Raw genomic sequence first — 19,755 nt, forward strand, 5'->3', positions numbered from 1 at the left:
ACCAAAAATATGTCCCAACAACAATTTGGCCCTCCTTTTGGAATTAGGTTTTCCAAATTGGGGCAATGTTTCACATTTCAGTGATGATATTGGCTGTGAAAATCATAGACAGCGGCTACCCACATTTGGTGTTAAGGGGCCTAAGAAAACAAAACCATTTAAAGGGATTTGTTACTAACATTGTTCAAAAAAGGGAATAAAGTGAAAAAATAAAAAAAATCTAGACAAACTACTATGTGAAAATGCATTTTATTTTCTTTCATTTAGGCAAACTTTTCTCATCCCATGGTGGCTGCAGCAGTAATTGTACATCTGGCTGCCGATGGGACAAAGTTCATTGACCAGACACAGTGCAACATTACTGTTCAACTGGTGGACACCAAGGATGGTTTCCATAGTCTAGGTGAGAACTCTTATAGTATTTTTAAGCTCCATCCCACTTCATGTACTTCTGATACCACACTTTCATATTGAAAAGAACAACTTAGATCCCTCAAACAACAAGGCAACTTAAACTGTAACTCCCTTTTTATCGTTTGCTTGTGTTGCTTTTTTAACATTGAATTCATTCCCACCGCCCTTATCATTTACTCTGTTGACTCTGTTTTGTCTTCGGCTCTGTGGCTTCTAATAACATCTCCACAGGTGAGTGGCGTCTGAGCTGCCGCACTAACCCTTTGGTGATCCCTGTGAGCCATGACCTGTCAGTGGCCTTTTACCACACCAAGGCTATCCTGGTCATGTTTTCCTGTCAACTGGTGGCCATCTCTGGCATTGGCCTGCGATCCTTCCAGTCGTTTGACCCCATCACAATCAGTGGTTGTCAAAGTAATGAGATCTACAACCCCACAGGACAGAGGTGAGAGATCTGCCAGCTAAAAATGAATGTGTGGAGTGGTAAAGACATGTGCCAGAGAAAATAAATAGTTGATGCATTTTTCAGTAATGCTGTCATGGTGTTTGGTGATAATCCATTGCAATAGGTCATGTTTTGCATACATTCACAGAGTGACAGAATCCAAAAGATTGCCAAATTTGAGATTACATGAATCAACAGAACTGAATGGGGAAACAACAGATTCCCAGCCTTACTTTTAATAAACCTGACAGAAAATGGATTGTATCAATGATTACACAGTCAAACCAGTGCTAAAATCATAACTGTAGGAAATTGAGCAATCAATGTACAATTGCTTTGAATTTGTGGTGCAGCTCTGCAAATTTTCCAAAACTAAAGTGTCTGAATTGCCTCTAACCCTAAATTATGTTTACTGTGGCAACTTGTTTTGTATCGAGCTTGGCTAAAGACCACAATACATTAAAAATAATTTTTCTTTAAAAATCAATAACCAGTTCTACATGTTATCCTCTCCTTTGCCAGTTCTGACTTGTCTGGCAACACAATTTCAACTTACACATCAAATTGGTTGCCACATCCAGAATATTATTTCTTAACTGGTTATATTTCTTTGTGTTCAAAATATTTCATTAAACACACACAAGATGTAAAAATGTGCATGTATATTGTTGTAAGTGGTTCTGTGTGAATGGACCTACAGAGGATTGCAGAAGTTTGAATTCGGCTGAAGGTTTTTCCATATGTTGTTGCACTACAACCACAAAATTAGAAAATCTTCATTGGAATTATTGGTGTTTTATTATCACAAAACATTGTATAATTGTGAAGTGAAAGGAAGACAATATGTTTTTAATTTCTTCTCAGTACAAATAAAAATCTGAAATGTATTACTTACATCTACACAGTAATATTTCTTCATGCTTATGTAAAAAAATAACATTCCAATAGAAAATGATACCATTTTATGAATGCAATGTGGCAGGATGTGAAAAAGCGGACAGCTTATCAGTTATTATTGTTTATTCCATAGTATTTTTCAATTAATCCAGCATTTAACTGAGGCTCAAACCCTAATTCTCCTGCTAGTATTGACAAGGTTCTGCCATTTTGATCAACAAAAATCCATTATCTCTGTCATCAACCTTCCAATTAACCATTCTGCTTTCACTTCCCGTCTGTCTCTTGTACTTTTCCACACATCCTCCTCCTCCCATCCTTCAGCTCTGCTGTTATTCTCTGCCATCTTCTCATCTTTTTCGTTCACATCATCTTCCTTTACCCCTCAACCACCATCTCCAACTCCCCTTTTTTGTGCCTCTTGCTCTCGCTTTATTCCTATCATTTTCCTGAGCCAAACAGCACATTTCCCGTAACAATTATTCCCTCACTAAACACCACATCCCTTTTGTGACAGAGTTCTTAAAAACAGGGATCTATTAACATGACTCAGTTTTGTGTTCCATGCGTGTCTGTGAGCAGACGCACATATATGTTTTCCACTTTGTTTTTTAGATTTACTTTTTACCATTTCCATCAAGGAAATGGTCTATGTGTGTTTAATGCAATACGGATACCATATTGAGTTTGTTCTTTATGTTATGTATTTGTCATAGTCAATCCTTAAGAAACTCTACTTTTCAAGCTTTGTTTCCCTTATAATTTAGTTTGGTTATTTGTATTTTTATTACTTGAATTTGGTTAATTAATTGCAAGGAACCTGAACTGGTAATAGTTCAGGTTAGGTTTGAGGGATTCCAACAGTTTTTATCCTCGATGCAAATGAGGAGTTATTGCATTGAAATGCTTGTTTGTTCACTGTGTTAAAAAAGGAACTGTGCAGGAATACTTAAACATTATTTGCATAAAACTGTTGTAAATATAAATATAAACAGAAAATGGAAAGTTATCTATGAAAAAGAAATACGCTTGTTCAATAACAAATTAAAAGTCAACAGTAAAGGGGGTTGTGGGGAAACCATCAGATAATGCCTCTTGCATGTTGGTGTTCCCGCTAAAGCCTTTTTTTTTTTTTTTTGCCCCAATTTTCCTTGTACGATAATCTTACAACGTCCTGCAGTGTGTGGTGTGTTATGTGTTGAATATGCCTGATGTAAAATCAGGCATGTTTTGGTCCGATTATTGCAGCCTGTGGGGTTTTCCCTAACTGGGAGCGAGAATGCAGCTTGTTGAATGTGACAGGTAGCCAATCAGGAACCACATAGAATAGAGCTGGTACCCAACTCTCCCCTCTCTTCCGAAACGATCAGATCACTTCTGCATGACTCAAGCTGACATAAATACTTAAAAAAAAGTAATATTTTTTATTTATTTAACATGAGGTGATTAATAGATTTGTATATGATTTAATTTTTGCATTTGTGGTTTTCCATACCTGCTGTGGTATAGAAAAACATAACATTTTTCTTAATGTCTGACATTACACCAGACTTTTCTATCCTTCACCTGTCTCCATTCTTCTGCCTACTACCTACATTTTAACCATGACAGCATCTCTGTCTCTTGGTGTATATAATGCATTCTCATTTTCAAAGGAGGAGGATAGTTTTCTAGGTAGTTAATTGTAATTTATGTCATAAATTCCAGAGTGACTAGCAGGAAACCACTAAGAGATTGTATTGAAAGCCAAACTGCCTACAGAGGAGGCTTCAAGGTTTCCCTGGTTTGTCTATTAAGGCTCTACATGAAAGAAGATTTTTTTTTTTTTTACCATCATGCTTTATAAACAGTCTTCACCAACTCACGTTTGTGGTAAATCTGATGGCATGGGAATACAGCAACACAGAGGTAGAAAACAAAGAGCACAGTGTGGTTAATATGATGGCGTCCATCAAGTTATCTGGAAGACAAATGAGGAAAAAGAAAGTTTCTGTCTGCATTAGGAGACAAAAACCAAAATGGATGAAAAGAACAAATCAACTCATGAAAGTGAAAGCTGATTTTTTTCCCCCTCTCCCATTCTGTGTTTTCATATGTTTTCTTGTTCCTTCTCTCCTTGTGTCTCTCTTCTTGCCTACCCCAGTATGTTTTCCTACTTCTCTTTCCCTACAGTATAGCGAATACCTATACCTATACTGTATAATGTGGATTGTTGTAAAAAAAAGAAAGGTGAATGGGGAATCCAGGAATACCAGCAGCAATAAATGCCTTCTCCATGTGGCGACAAAATTCACTTTTGGCCAATCTCTGTCGTAATCTGCAAGTGGTCTATCCAATTGCTTTTAATTTACCAACTATGTGTGCACTGACACCCCTTTTTATTCACATATGGCAGTCTGCTCTCCATGTGGTTTATTGATTTGATTTGTTAAGCAGTCATTGATGGATGAATGTGGTTCACTCAGTGCATAATTTGTTTGTTTGTGAGCAAATTGTGACTGCTTCCATGTTTGCATCTGGAGTGTTACTTGGATAAAAAAATGCCTCTTGTCTGATGCTTAGCATTTCCTCTTACTCTTTTCTGTTACTCTTGCTTTTTTATCCCAACCCTCTACCACCCACTTCCACACACAGTTGTGTACATTATTCGTGCGAAGCCATTGACTGCCAGGAACCCTTAATCCGCAATGCAGAGCTAAAGTGCAGTAGCCCTGGTCGCCACTTCTACAACGGAGACCGCTGCACCATCTCCTGCAACTCAGGATATGTCCTGCAAGTCCACCAGGAAGACAACATCATCAAGACCCAGGTGAACACACTACTACCTATATGCACTTAATGGCAGTTGAATAGCTCTATGCACACAGAAGCACAAGAATGCTAAATTGTGAACATGCTTACATTTGGGTGCAAGCACATTTTTTCCAGCAGATTGAGCATGCATGGAAACATAAATTTATGAATGCCTCTATACACATGCACAGGGGCAAACTCACACACACAAATGCACACTGAGCAAAGGTGCAAACAAGCCTGCTCCCTTCTCTACTCTCAAAACTCTGCATTCTTTTGTCACCTGTGAAAACTAGGCTTGGCAGGTCCAGCCTCCAGGGAGGGTGACATCATAAAAATTCATGTAGATCAGTGCACCAGTCTCCTCCAGAAAATCTGTCATACACTTAAAATCACACATATGTATACGTGCACATCCACTTATTTTCTTCAAGGAAAGACATAATGTGTGTAGTCTTCTGCTAAGCATACTGCACCATCACCTCAGTCACTTTGCATTGCTACTCCGTTGGGACAATGACATCATAGAGTAGTGTCTGCTCTCTCTCCCTTGCAGGCATCTGTTAAAGGGCAGACACTTGCTACCACAAAATGGCATTCATTAAATGTCTATGCGTAGATGGGACACATGTGATAATCACAGTAATTTAAAAGCAGTTTTTTTCCACAATCAGGACATAGATACAAGGCACATAAAGATATATATTAAGGATCAGAATAAAGCACAGTCCCTTTTAAATCTAGGGTTTATTGCATCAAAGCATAATAATAAGGATCATAGTGGAAATTAACAGTGCCTAATGTACAGTTTAATAACTATGATCAACTGGAATGTATGTGTGATTGAATTGAAATTATTTATTGTTTTGTAAAGTGCCTCTAGATTATATTTGTTTTGAATTGGTGCTATATAAATAAACTGAATTGAATCAAAAGACATCCACAAATGCACTAGGCAAGCAAATAACAGACATCAATCTGTAAAAATTATAAAGCAATTTAATGTATTATGAATGTAATGTCCATTATTCTACAGTGACGTAAGGAATCACAAGGAGATAGTAGTTACAACAGCTGCTTGATATCCTGGGATTAGATGAGAAATCCACCCAAAAGTGAGACGATGGTGTGCTCAGGGAACTTCAAATGATGTAGTAGCTACAACTTAGACTTTACAGATTGCAGTTACAAAATTTATTCTTAAAGTTACACAGAATATTCAGAAAATAATTGATAATAATAAATATTAAGTTTAGTTTAGAGCTGCCAGGAGAAACTTTGCCTGAAAAACGTTAGTTTTCAAAAGGCGCTTTTCCACTGGCAAGTCTGGATCCAACTGGTTAATGTCTGCTTTGGTTATACCTCAGTTTACAGGGTCTCCAGGGCTGTGAGCATGTAGGAGCTTGGGTTGTTGCTCTGGTCATTTCTTCCATTATGTTTACAGCAACACTCAGCAATGGAGAACCTCAAGGTTGTGCTTTTGATATACTCAAACCCAGATGTATAATTTTTGTCGTACATAAATTAATTACCAGCTCAACATAGTGAAAACGATTCAGATTAGCTGATAATTTTTGCTCTTGTGTAGAAGTGGCTAATGTTGCATCTGTGTCAATGTCTTAACAACAAATGAGACCAAAGTTGATGTGTTTGGCTAATATGAGTAGCTCGTTGTTTGGTGAAAAATCAGGACAGCATATTGACACAAACTTCTCAAGTATGGTGGTGGAGGAATGAGTCAATCACAAACTCTCTGTTAACCAGCACATTCTAGAACCACTGTGAAGGCATTTGTTCATCAGCTAAATGTATGCCCAACCTGGTACATAAAGTAAGGACAATGATCCTAAAGGCAGCAGCAACTCCACAAACTAAACACCTGTAAAAGAACAGAAGTAAATTTCTGCTGAAGATGTATACTTCACCTCTTCATTGTTAAATAAATAAAATGTTTAGGTATCAATACAGAAAATTTGCAATACAAGAAAATGTACTAAAACAAATCTTGTCTAGTTTGGTTTGGATAAAAAATATTTTGTACATTAATATTGTTTGTACAGCTCAAAAACTTAGAATAGCGTTGTAAATAAAAAGTTAATATATTTTTGTTTGACTTTCATCCCAGAAAGTGAAGCGCAGATTTGTTACATACTAAAAGAAACATTTTAAGCATTTATTTTTTGTGAGTTTGATAATTATGGTTTTCAAATAATAATATTAATGATAAAAAAAAATAATTGTTTCAGTAAACTAAAGCTATACATAAGGCCAATCAGAATGTATACATTTTAAAGTGAAGTATCAGGATTGTGTAAGATATGTTCAAGTTCTGGTCAGGACAGTTTGTCGGCTAATACCAGCAATACTATTATCTTTAAACCAGCTTTTTGTAACTTCGACAGTGTGCGCAGGTGCTAAGTCCTGCTTGAAAATAATATCACCATGTCCATAAAGTGTCAGTGAAAGGCGGGGCTAACTGAAAGCAAAGCTGAAAAACAGCCGCACAGGACATGGCACCCCTAATCATGACTGACTATGGAAACCTCACATTGGACTTTAAGCTGCAGGGGTTCGATGCCTTACTTCCTACAGATTCTGGGACCTTTATTTCCAAATGAAATAAAAACTTTACTTTCATATGAAAAAAGGACTTTTTACTACTAAGCAACAGTCCAAATCTTTTTCTTCTTAGCCTTAGTAAGACAGTTCTGACATTGTTTTTGATTCACGATTGGCTTGACATGAGGAATGTAACATTTGTAATCCGTGTGTGGGATTTATAGTAAGACGGCTCTTCATGCACCGATTCCAGCCTCACTTCACTCTTTGAGATTCTCCACCAGATTCTTGAAAATATTTCGCTTGACAATACTTTCAGATTGAGTAATCTCAGTTTACAATAGTCTAATTTCATGAGACATTACATTTGGCGTTTTCATTATCTGTTAGTCATAATAATAATATTGGCAAGAAATAAAGGCTTGAAATGTTTATCTTCAAATGTAATCTGTATTTTAAAAGAGTTTCACTTTCTAAAACAGGACAGAAAAAACTTTTTCACAATATTCAAAAGTTTTACCCGTAGCTGGATGTGTCAGTCTTCCTGTGAGGTTGGTATGAAGGTCAAAGTTCAGAGGCTTCATAACGGAGGGAACCTAAACAACGGGAGAGGGAATATTTGCTCTTTTTAAATTTAGAAATAAACCTTGTGATTTCAATTTTCTCTAAGACAATTGTGCCGTTATACAGTTGTGAAGATTATATATCCTAATGCTTGCAATAGTTCTCCATTACGTCTGCGCATATTTCTAAATCCATTACATTTTTGATTGACAGAGCACCATGTAGCTATAAATCAATGTCAGCTCATTTTGGTGATACATTATGCTTTTCAAAGATTGAGACACAGGAATATACTGCGAAAGTCAAGCAGAAGGAGCAAGAAGAGAATAGAAGAGGAAACAGAGCTTTGCTAAATACCATTTGCTGGATATTCAATTCAAGGCGGAAGGTTAAGGTTGTTACGAAGGATGATGAAGGAAATCAACAGTATAAAGAAAATAAATACTCTACACTTTTTTCCAATTTGCTTCCTTGGAAAAAAAAACAACTAACTACTCTGTCAGATATTTTTTTAATTATTCAACAGACATTGAAAGGCATTTTCTTATTTCTGTCAAGTTCCTGAATCCATAGATGTGGCTAATTGGGATTGATTAGGATTTTATAAAATAGACAATTCAAAGTGGCGCGAATACATTGGATTAATACTCAGCCTTCTTCTGCTTCTTTATATAAATACTGTAACTAAAGCCCTGTGCAACACAGTTGTATCAGAAGTCCCCTAAATAGTATATAAAGTTGATCTTTGTGTAGCTTAATCTCAGCATAAATGTATTTTCTTTGAAAGCATCAGATGTTTGAGGTCAATCAAAAGGAAAAAACATAATGAAAACAAAGGAACTCAATGGACAATCAGGGATAACACTGTAAAGTTTAAAACAGAATTATGTTAGAAGATAATATAACAAGCTCTAAACACAGTGAGCACAATTTAATGAATACATTATAACTTTAGCACAATTACAAACCTAACAGACATTGGATTCCATTTAAATTCATAGGATGGAGAACGAAAGCATTAATTTAACAAACTGGGAAGATTCTCATGGAAACTACAGAGATTCCCACTCATAATGGAGTATCTGTGAACATCTGTGGATACAACAATTAGTTATGCATTTCATAAATCTGGCCTTTATTGAAGCGTAGCAAAAACAAAGGTATTTTTGAAAGAAATTCAGAAAGTTCTGTCTGGCACATTTGTTGGGGGCACAGCAAACATGTGGCAGAAGATGATTAAGTTCAAAATTTAACTACTAAACATACAAAATGTTATGTGGTAAAATTCTGCACGGATTCCACACTTTTCTGATTTTTATTTGTTAAAGATTTTTAAAAAGCGTATTTAATTTTCCTTCCGCTTCACAATTATTTGCTACTTTGTTTTGGTCTATCACACAGAAATCTAAACAAAGCACTTTGAAGTATTTAATGCAATGTGAAAAAAGGTAAAAATGTTAGACATAAATACTTTTGAAAAGCACTGTAAAACTCTGGAAAAGGAAGTTTTAAACAAAGTATTTAATAGTATAAGGTGGCATTTAATCGTTTGTATCTTTCCGTCTTTTGTTAGTCATTAGTCTGTAAAACCACAAACTTCCACTCTAAAATTTAAACGTGCAGTGTTAGGCACAATCCTGTTTCCTTTCATTAGCCCATTACATTTTTTTTCACTGATGACAAAGTGGTTCTGGGAAAACCACCTTCTTAGTTTCTATCTTGAGCACAAATCTCTTCCCTTCACATGCTTGATTTGTTTGTGTGTGTTTCACGGCTGTACGTTTTTTCCTACCTCTCTCTCTCTTTGAAGTTGCAAAGGAACACTAAGTGCTGCTGCTGATCAAGTCACATCATCTTCATACTGAAGTTTTCTTTTGGACATTTTACAGCCTTAAATATTACATTTTAAAAAGTATTTCCTGGCCTTATCTAGTTTTTTACATTTTATTGTCTCCCCAATATGAATCCAATTTAGATGACAAATTTCCTGTGCTCTTCCATAAAGTAACTTGTAGTGTGAACTCCAAGGCAGGAAGCAGTAAACTCATGTGCTACATTTCAGATGTAAATCAATATCCATTCCAGTTTAATTTTAAGGTACAATTGTTATGTGTTTTTTGAGTGCATAACAGAGATGTTTACAAGTCATCTTTTTCCTAGTGAAAGTCTTTAAGGGGCAAGTCTGACTCAAGGCCAATTCAGAGAAAGGCCACCTCATCAAGTCCTGGTTTTTTTTTCTTACTCAGAGCTGTAGAATTTTGTAATTGTATCGGGAAGTCATTGTTTACATCAACTTTTAAAGCTAGAAGACAGGCGGGGCACATCCTGGACAGGTCCATCGCACATTTAAATTATTTGTTCTTAATTTGAAATGATAAAAATGTTTAAATTGAAGGTGTTAATTACAACATAATGAATGCTGAAAAGTGTAGTGAGTAGGTGAATGTTGAACTTCTACATGAAACAGGAAGTGCCTTTATATGGATATTCACAGTCAGAAATATTCTTAATGATGCAGCGTGCTTAGCTGCGAGAGAATTAAAATGTCAGAGGTAAGTTGGGTTAATTTTGTTCTGCAATGATCCAAAGTAATTTAATGCGGTGTTCACTCAGTTGTAAGTTAATCTTCTCATTATTGTGAAGCTACTGCAAACATGAACAGAATTTTATAAGTCATAATCCACCAATAATAATCTATTAATAATCAAGCGTATCCTTTCACAGTAAGAAATTTATCTATGGATAGAAACAAATATTAGAATGATGTTCTGACATGTTCATACACAATGTTTAGTGAAGTGCACAGAAATAAATGTTTATATGTATAACCATTAAAAATCAAAAATCCTTTTGTAATTAAGGACCTATGTTTGCATATTAAAAGTGACTTATGTCTAACTCTTTCCATTAAATATTTAGTGCAAAAGCTTTTAAAGATATCATATTTAGTGAACCAAACATTATAATAAATATTAAAATTAACAATTTTTCTCCTTAGCAGCAGTCGTATGTTTTTTATGTGATTGACCAACATATTTGACATAACGACGTCTGCCAATCAATCCAGTGGGTTTGTTAGAAACTGACGAATTGGCAGTCGTAATTTGTCCTGGAAAACGCCCCTTTACCTGGAGGAACTGAACCCACTTTACCTCCAACAATGTTGTTGGAGTTTGTCATTACGAATTAGCTGCAGTCATAGAGACTTGGTAAAAAGTAATCAGACAAATGGTTATACATTGTCAGTGGGGAACATGCAATTCATAGATATGAGTTATCTTGTTGTAGGTAGCGTCATTTCAGTTGAAGAATAATAGGAAGACGAAAATAAACTATACACAGCGTAACTTTCAATTTTGCTTTCATTTTCAAATGCAAACTGTTTTGTTTGGTGTTTAAAACAAGATCCATATACTTCACAGTAAAATAAAAAATGTCTGAGGAGTGAGGATGCATTTGCAAGGCACTGTATGTTGGACTTGAGCTATTTTGGCTTTGTTTTTTTATTTCTATAGAAGCAGATTTTTTTTCTGATAGTTCTTTGTATTTTACTGTGTTGGTCATTGTTTCAACTTGTACAATTTCATGGAATTAACAGACTAGATAATTATTTTGTTTTAAAATGATCATGAACACTTTCCTCCTGGAAATCGTATAAACTCTGGAAATGTTTTATAGTCTTTCCCCGAACCACGGCTTACTGCAGATTCTTTGCAGAGGTCTACACATATCTCCCTCTACTAAATTGCCTGTTTATAGTCCTGGAACACTGTGTGAATTGTGGGACACAGATGTCTTTCTTCTCAGCTTTATCCAGTTCATTCATTTTCCTACATCCGAAACACAGAAAGTGTTGCTTCTCACAAATTACAGATATTGTCAATAAACTGAATGAATCATGGCTTTTATGGCATATTCTACGTAGAATGAAAGGATTTCAAGCCATCTGTAACTGAAGGTACAAGAAAAAGAAATGCACACAAAGTAGAAGCTCTAAAAGCATCATCTGAACAGGAGCTTTAGACTCTCAGATGGCACTTTAGGATAATTACAATGTTTAGAAAAGTCACATGTGCTTGAGAGTTCCTGTAGCTACAGGTTTTACCCCCTAAGAAGTCTGTATGCTATTTATTGTTTTATTGCTCTATAAGGGCCCTTAAGGCCCATTTTGAAAAAATCTTATTGTTAACCATGAAAGCAACAATCGTAAATGTATATTGTCTTACATTTCCTAAATTATTGGTGGTGGTGTTGACATTCTTGAGTGCTCTGATCAGTTTATTAACCTTCAATAGTAATGAGCATTTTTTCATAAATATTTTTAGAAATAAAATCACATTCTACTAATAAGGGTACATTTTGGTTTTGTTGTTACCTATCTGTGGTCCAATCTTTGTGGATTTGTCTATTAACAGACCTTTCTGTGGAAAGTGACTCCAATGTTCTGTAAAAATAAAAATCACCAATTCACAGATTTTATACAGTTATACACATTTTTAGAGGGAGTCTTATGCATTAGAATATTTTAACTACTTGTAGCTGTATTTCTTGTTCTCTGTAAATACTTTAAATTAGGGTTTACTTAACTTGGCATTGTCTTCAAATTGCAAACTTCCGTAGCATTTGCAATTTGATCTCCAACTAAGCCAAATTGCCCACTTTCCCAGCATTAACAAGTCCCATAGCACGAGATATGGCATAGACATACCATATGTACCACACATAGAGACTGATAAAATGTATCCAGTCAGTTGTTGCACAGAGAAACTGATGATTAATTACTTGATCCCTTGCTGTGGTGCAGAAGCTCTGTCTTCACTAATGAAGACTCATTCAGCTCAGCATGCTAAATGATTGGAGTGGATGAGTTGGCAGCAAACTTGGCCTTATTTTCTGATTAGGTAAGCTAATAATTAAATTACCACAATCATGGACTGTGTATAAAGTATTCTTAAAACCCAAGATAGTCAGGCAGTCATTTAGTAAGGGGGGGGGGGGGGGGGGGAAACAGTGACCACCCACCAAATTCTAACTTAATTAGTCCTTGCACATTAGCATATAATAAACTGCACACGACTACACAAACATCATACAAAATGATGGTGCATTGCAAATGAAGCAGGAACTTGAAAGATGCAACTAGCTTGATGTTTCACAAAATTGGATGAATTTCTTCATGTTCAGGACCTTATAAAATATGTTTTTGTTATGCTAAAATTGTAATGGCAGCTCCAAATTGTTTTTAAAGCAATCAAGGATCACTTTTTCTTCACATAAATAATTTTGATTAATTTAATTATGATTCTGTTAAGATAAAGACAAAGTGAACTATTTTGAAGGCTTTATATTGTAAAGATCGTTCTTAAATCACATTCTTACGCAACAATAACTTAATAACTTTTTTGAATTATGTCCCAAACCTCGTCTTATATCTTTAAGCTATTAAGAACTACCACAACCTAGATAGTTGACAATTTACTGAGGAAAACTTGGAAGCATATCTATTTCTGGGTACAGTATAATTCTGAGTAGCATGCTTCTTTCCTGACCTCTGTTTTTCAGAAGATTTATATTTTGTGATTGTGTGCTTATTCTGAGTAAAAAAATGCTTTGCTTCAAACCAATCCCACAGGATATAAATCATTCTGTCTGGTTGGGGAGCAGAAGTTTTCAAACTTGCTACTAGAAGAGAAACAGATGGCATTATCTGCTTTAAAATGATTTAAGATTATTAAAGTCTTATATAAAACATGGACACAAGACAAGTTGTAGATTGCATTTTCTTTGAATCCATTTTTTTTACATTTTGAACATTGTTTGAAGTGTAAACAAAAATCAATCAACACACAGACTGCAACCACCAATCACTGCAATTACCCAAGCTTCAAGCTCCAACAGATAAAAAGCATGCATGGTAAGCGCATATTAGAAACACGTAATTTTCTCTTTTTTTCTTTTTTCCAAAAGATAGATGGAAAACTACAGTATGTGAACTACCATCTTTCGGACTTTGTGTGGTAGCTGTTGGCATTGTCTTTAAATTAACCCCTTAACTGTCACATCCAAAACGCTTGCATGTCAGACAAAGGCTCTATGAGGACTCCAGTGTCCTCACAGTGATAGGAGGTTAAACCCAATTATCACGACTCTCCTTAAGGTATTAGTTGAACTGTGAGCTATTGCTTGAGCTTCAGTTCACAATCCCTGCAGAGCAGATTTCCTTTTGATGCCCGTTTATGTTTGGCTGCTCTGGTGTTTACCTTGACTCTGACCCCTTAACATGATTGACTATTGGTGACAGTAATTGTCAGGAACTTGTTCATCTCTCTGGTGTTTGCCATTTTTCTTAAGTGACTCATTTTCACCAGATTATTGTTTCTATGAACTGACAATCTTCTCAAATCTTGTTTCAGAGTCATGACGAATAGTCTCCTAGAAATTCTTTTGACTCTGGAAAATTTATAGTCTTTCCCTGAATCATCCCACACTTCAGTTTTTTCTTCTTTTTTTGAAGAGGCCCAAACATAATTCCCCTCCCTAACTAGTCTATCTATTGTCATGAATAACTTCAGAAATTGTGTGATACAAATGTCTGTATCAAGTGCCTAAATATCCACAGCACAGTGACTCTGACTCCTCATGTTTATTTAAGGTTTGTTGTATTTAAAATATAAATCATCCCTTCTTCTGATATGCTTGTATAATGTGTGGTTTATACACCTTTTTTAAAGACAGTTTTATATTTTGTTGTTTCTATCTTACTTGCAAAACGTTGCACACCAGACACCATTTAGGCAAATAATCATGTTTTAATTCAGCATTTGAACACCACATGGATTTCTTTCATGCAGATTTTGCGCAAAACATCAAATCATGAGTGAGTCACTCACCTCTTCATTTAGTTATTTTTCAGGCAGCACTCACATGCAATGCATATGGTACTTTGTTGAGTATACAAATTATGAAAGGAGCTTATTTATTTCCAGGGAATCTGATACTGTTATTTGGTATTATATAATAAAATCAAGATGAAAGACTGCTATTATTAGGCAATAGACATGTAATCTTACTGAGCCCAACATTTTTAAGCTTAAGGTTTAAAATGGATAAACATAATTAAAACTGACCCAAACATGTAACATGTATTCTTCCATTTCTACCTTTCCTTTTCTGTTAGAGATGGAAAATTGAAAATGATTGACTATAACAACTTTGTTTTGTGACTTTTTTTTTTTTTTGTTGCTATTTTTCCTTTTGGCTCAGCTACCAATTCAAGCATTCCTTTTGTATTACGCTGTGCAGTTTAGTGGAAGATGATGAAAACAGTTTAGGTTTGGACTATCTAATGCCTCACTGTTTTGCTCACGTTTCTGCAGAATGCAAGCAAAACAATTTGCAGCAATCTTGAGGCTTTTATTGTTCAAAGTCTCATGATTGCAAAATGTACAAAAATAATGCATTTGTTTTGCTATGTTTTGATGGGGGTTAATATCATGTAGTTATATTGTGACTGGGAATTTTTATTTGGATAGCACATTTTCAGCAGCAAGCAAAGTCAAAGTGCTTTACATGATTAAAAGGAAAATAAAACAAGCAAAAAAAAAAATCAGTGCAGTGGCAAAGTGAGGGAAAACAGTGACAGGTTGAAAAACAGACAACAGTTTACAATGTTCCAGGGTTTTCTAATTGAAGGCAGCTCTAAACAAATGGGTTTTTAACCTTAATTTAGCCTTATTTAGCAAAATTCACTTTTTGCACGTTTTTGTACTTTTGGGTCTCTCCTGCTTACAGAAACAGTCCACATGCAAAACAGATTGTGCCTGCTATGGGAGTCATGTTGCAGACACAATCCTGGTTGAATCTTGTTTGAAGATCAGGTTTGCACCTGTTTTTATACATACATATAAAAGATAAAGCCCAAAAACTATAAAAGACACCTACTTTCAATCTTTATAGAAAGTAAGTTCTTGACTAGGCTTTATCCTCCCTTGGTCTCGATTTGAACTCAACTCCTAAAAGTTTTGGTCTTGTTTCTGTCTCTATCCACTCTGGTCTCGGTCTTGACTTGGTCTGGGGTTAGATGGTCTTGCCTATGGTTCAATCACCGTGTAGTCAGCCTAGGGTTGTAGATGTCTATTACTCACAGGGACAAAACAAATAACTTTACATGCATACTCATTCTTTAGATCAATCTATTATTCTCAGTTAACCTAACATTCATATTGCTGAACTGTGGCAGGAAACCAAAATACATAGCCCACAGATGCTGAGAGAAACTAACAAATGGCACTCTGAAAGGCCACAAAGAAAGAGCCTTATATGGTCAGGATTCAAACTGGTTAGCTTCCTGCCTGCCGCCATACTACTGTGCAGCTTTGCACAGATATAATAAAAAACAGATGAGCTTTCAAAGCTTCTGTCACATCATGCCTGGTTATGAACATACTGGGAATTTCAGTCTGTTATCAGATAATTTATAGTATGCTATGCTGAAAAATGGAGCTTGATTTATTTTCCATAGCATTGTGTTGCTACCAGACATGGACGCTTTGCTAGTTCATTCTTTTGTAAATTTTACATGTTCTTCCAATGTTTACTGTGGAATTTCTTTGGCTTCTCCTATTTCCTGATATATTTCAACATGTTTGACTCTCCTCTCATAAGTTAAGCTCTGTAGGCTTGAGAAGATTAGGGGGGATGTTTTGTTCCCATAAAAAGTTGAGAAGAAGTTGATGTATTTATATTTTGGCTAAAACCTACCCAATCAAAACTCATAAGATTTTGGAAAACATAGAGCAAAAACAAATCAGAAACACCATAAAACAAGCTCTGAATCCATGGCTATTATATGTTTAGACATTTTTATCAGTAGTAATGACACAGTTTATATTGTTCAAGTATCAACTGTTTAATTTGGTTTTTAACTAAAATATATGTTTCTTGAGATTCAATACAAAATAAAATGCTGATGTGGCATTCTGAACATGCCAAAATTAATGGGTTGTAGACTGAATCAAAGCAATTTAAAAACTCCATCTATAACTTCCATAAGAGTTGTTTTTGAAGATCTATTTGCCTTTTTCTTTAAGTGTGTGTGGGTGTGTGGGTGTGTGTTTAGCAGAAGGTGTCACACTTCCTTTAAATCAATCTGTTTTGGGTCAGGGCTGATTGTGCAGTTAGTGGATATCAGTTGTCCGTGTAGCATGACTTGACCTTACATATGCGATCACCAGTTACCTGAGCTGCTGAGTAGCATGTGAGGCTTGCTCGCATACAGTGAGCTAAGCACTACCAGGCTTTGTTGGGCTACATGACGACTGGAGAGAATGCTGAATTGCTGTAGTCAAACATTTATACGATGAGTGAAACACTCCAATATGTCATATCAGTGTGGAAATTAAAGCTTTTGCCAGTCTGTACTTATACATTAAGTCAAACCTTGACCAACCATTGGAAATTTTAAGAAGTCCTGAGGACTGGCAGTAAGTGACATAGTTGTAGTTAAACGTCTCTGCCATGTAAAACAAAACATGTGAAATGCACCATTATATCAATGACTTCTCCTTAAGAATATAAAGAGGTTCTAAACAGCCTACATCTAGACCTATCTTCAATTACTAGGCCATAAATCCTATGTGAAACAGGGTTTTTTTTAGCATTTCTTCCCTTATTTTCTAGTTGGATTCTTCAGTAACAATAACCTGTACCAATGGGAAGTGGAACAAGCAGGTGTCCTGTGAGCCAGTGGACTGCGGTCTTCCAGACAAATACCACGTTCATCCTGCTCATTTTACCTTCCCAGAAGGCACTACATATGGCAAGAAAAGCACCTTTCTTTGTCGAGAACCTGCTCAACTCATAGGTGAGATTCATCTGGTTACTCATAAATGGGAATTTGCTAAAAAGACCAAAAAAAAGAAAGAAAAATAAATGTACTTCATTAATTTATTGTCAAGGTATACCACTCTCAGCATATTTGCCTAAATAATAAAAAAGTTTACATAGATGACCAGTTTATACATATAAGTGTAAGGGTAAAATTTATGAATGTGAATTATTTTAGAGCAGGAAACTTTTCAGTTTTGCCCCCAGTACCACATTAGAACACAAATGAGCAATGTATGCCTTAAACGAACACAAATACAAGAAAAACAGTTTTTTCATTATGTTATGAAACACACTACTATATTTGAATACCATGCAATCTATAGCAAACACTGATCATGTGTTTTTTAAAATTAAACTACATACCTTTATACCAAATTTGCAATTTAGAACAAAGATTATTTTTATCCATCTTGGTGTTATCCTGTGAGGCCATTCCACTGACCAATTTTAAGCAAAGAAAGTTTAATAAATGTAGATAGGATCAACCCAAAGCCATAAAATGGCGGTTTTGGTTTGCTGACTAGAATATTAGAAAATATTTATATTTTTCTTTTGTCTTTCAAGGAACCAACAACACTCTTATCTGCCAGGAAGATGGTTTGTGGTCCTTCCCCGAAGCTCTTTGTGAGCTGCGCTGCCCGGCTCCGCCTCCTGTACCTAATGCTGTTTTACAAACAAAACGCTGTAATGAGACGGGCCTAAAAGTTGGCACGCTCTGCAAGTACAAATGCAAGCCAGGCTACCATGTTACCAATAAGCCCAAAAGGTGAAAACAAGATAGTGTTGCAAGTTTTTTCCACCTGAAATCTGGTCTCATAAAGTGTTTTTTTTTAATTGGTCTTATTCCTTTCAGACGTGCTTTTAAGCGCCAGTGTACAGAGGATGGCACCTGGCTGGAGGGTGCATGTGAGCCAGTGACTTGTGATACTCCACCACCCATTTTCCATGGCTCCTACTACTGTACTGATGGCTTTCGCTTTGACAGTGTCTGCAGACTCAACTGTTCTGAATCCACCGGTAATCGTCAAGGAGTCTTTGTCCATACGGTGAGGTTGCTGCACTCTTCCTGCAAGCAGGTCTGTCTATCTCTTTCCTCTCTTTCTATTCTTACTTTTTTATTTATTATTTTGTTAGGCACATGCTACAAAATCTTCTCCTTATTTTTGTATTGTTTTTAATTTTATTATTCCCTTCTTCGTCAAAAATGTTAACTATTTGAATATGCTAGTAGATCCCTTAAGACTAAAACAGTGTTTAATTGAATGATGAACACTTTTATTTTTGTCTAAAAGATGTTATAAAAACAGCTTTTATTGCCATCTTTTACACATTGCTGTGACTGTGTGTTTTTCCCCTTGTCTCCCTCAGCTCTACTCAATTTGATGACATGCTAATTAGATTGCTATTGATTTCCAGAATAGCTATGCCTGCTACAGACTTTTGAAATGTATACACCTTTTAATCTGTTCTGCCTCCCAGGCATTGTTGGTTGGATGCCTGATGAAAATTGTATTGTATTTCTCCATATGCAATGCAATGCCATCTGAATGTCCTTGGCTCTGCAGTGTTTGTGTACTAATGCGATTGCGAGTATAATTGTTAGTCTGCCATTACGTGTGTTTTTTTTTGTTCAGGGCACAGCCTCCAACATGATCCGGTGCAGAAAGGATGGAAACTGGACAGGGTCATTCCGCCTATGCCCGAACAGCAAAGGCCAGTGCTCATTACCTCAAAACCTGCATTACAGCCTCCAGTACTCTTGCAAGCGTGGACATGGCATAGGTATGGAAAAAGAAAATTATATTTTGTATTGTTGTAGTGTTTACAGTTGGTCTTTGTGTGAATGTGGAAAGTTAGAGAATGCAATCTAGCATTTTGATGTGAAGATATTCCCAAAATGAAGATAGATCTGACTTGTACATTCTTTTATGCAATTTATGCTTCTGTTTTAAACATGCACAGGTGAAGAGTGTGAGCTCTCATGCAGAGAGGGTAACAGTGAAGTGGTGATTCTCCCTAGCAACATGACAGCAAATTTCCTACTTCGAGAGCACTGGTGGAACCCGCAAAAAGTCAAGGTACGTTTATAACTATGTGTATTGGTGTCTTCTTAATATGTCTGACAAATGCACTTCACAAAGTTCTGTGATCCACTACTCTCCCATCAGGAATTTCTCATCCAGTGCCTACATCCC

The 19,755-nt window shown here is 35.9% G+C and overlaps 1 protein-coding gene across 1 annotated transcript in view; it reads left to right on the forward strand.

Moving 5' to 3' along the window:
- Positions 1–19,755, forward strand: part of pappaa (pregnancy-associated plasma protein A, pappalysin 1a) — a 97,540-nt gene that overhangs the window by 53,800 nt on the left and 23,985 nt on the right. Inside the window, exons 12-19 of the mRNA XM_028025768.1 lie at positions 268–403; positions 646–859; positions 4,391–4,565; positions 17,351–17,534; positions 18,125–18,326; positions 18,414–18,636; positions 19,195–19,342; positions 19,523–19,638. Coding sequence (XP_027881569.1) covers positions 268–403; positions 646–859; positions 4,391–4,565; positions 17,351–17,534; positions 18,125–18,326; positions 18,414–18,636; positions 19,195–19,342; positions 19,523–19,638 — 1,398 coding nt within the window. The remainder of the gene's footprint in view (positions 1–267; positions 404–645; positions 860–4,390; positions 4,566–17,350; positions 17,535–18,124; positions 18,327–18,413; positions 18,637–19,194; positions 19,343–19,522; positions 19,639–19,755) is intronic.

The sequence above is a fragment of the Xiphophorus couchianus genome, chromosome 8 (assembly GCF_001444195.1).
Source record: "Xiphophorus couchianus chromosome 8, X_couchianus-1.0, whole genome shotgun sequence".
NCBI lineage: Eukaryota > Metazoa > Chordata > Actinopteri > Cyprinodontiformes > Poeciliidae > Xiphophorus > Xiphophorus couchianus.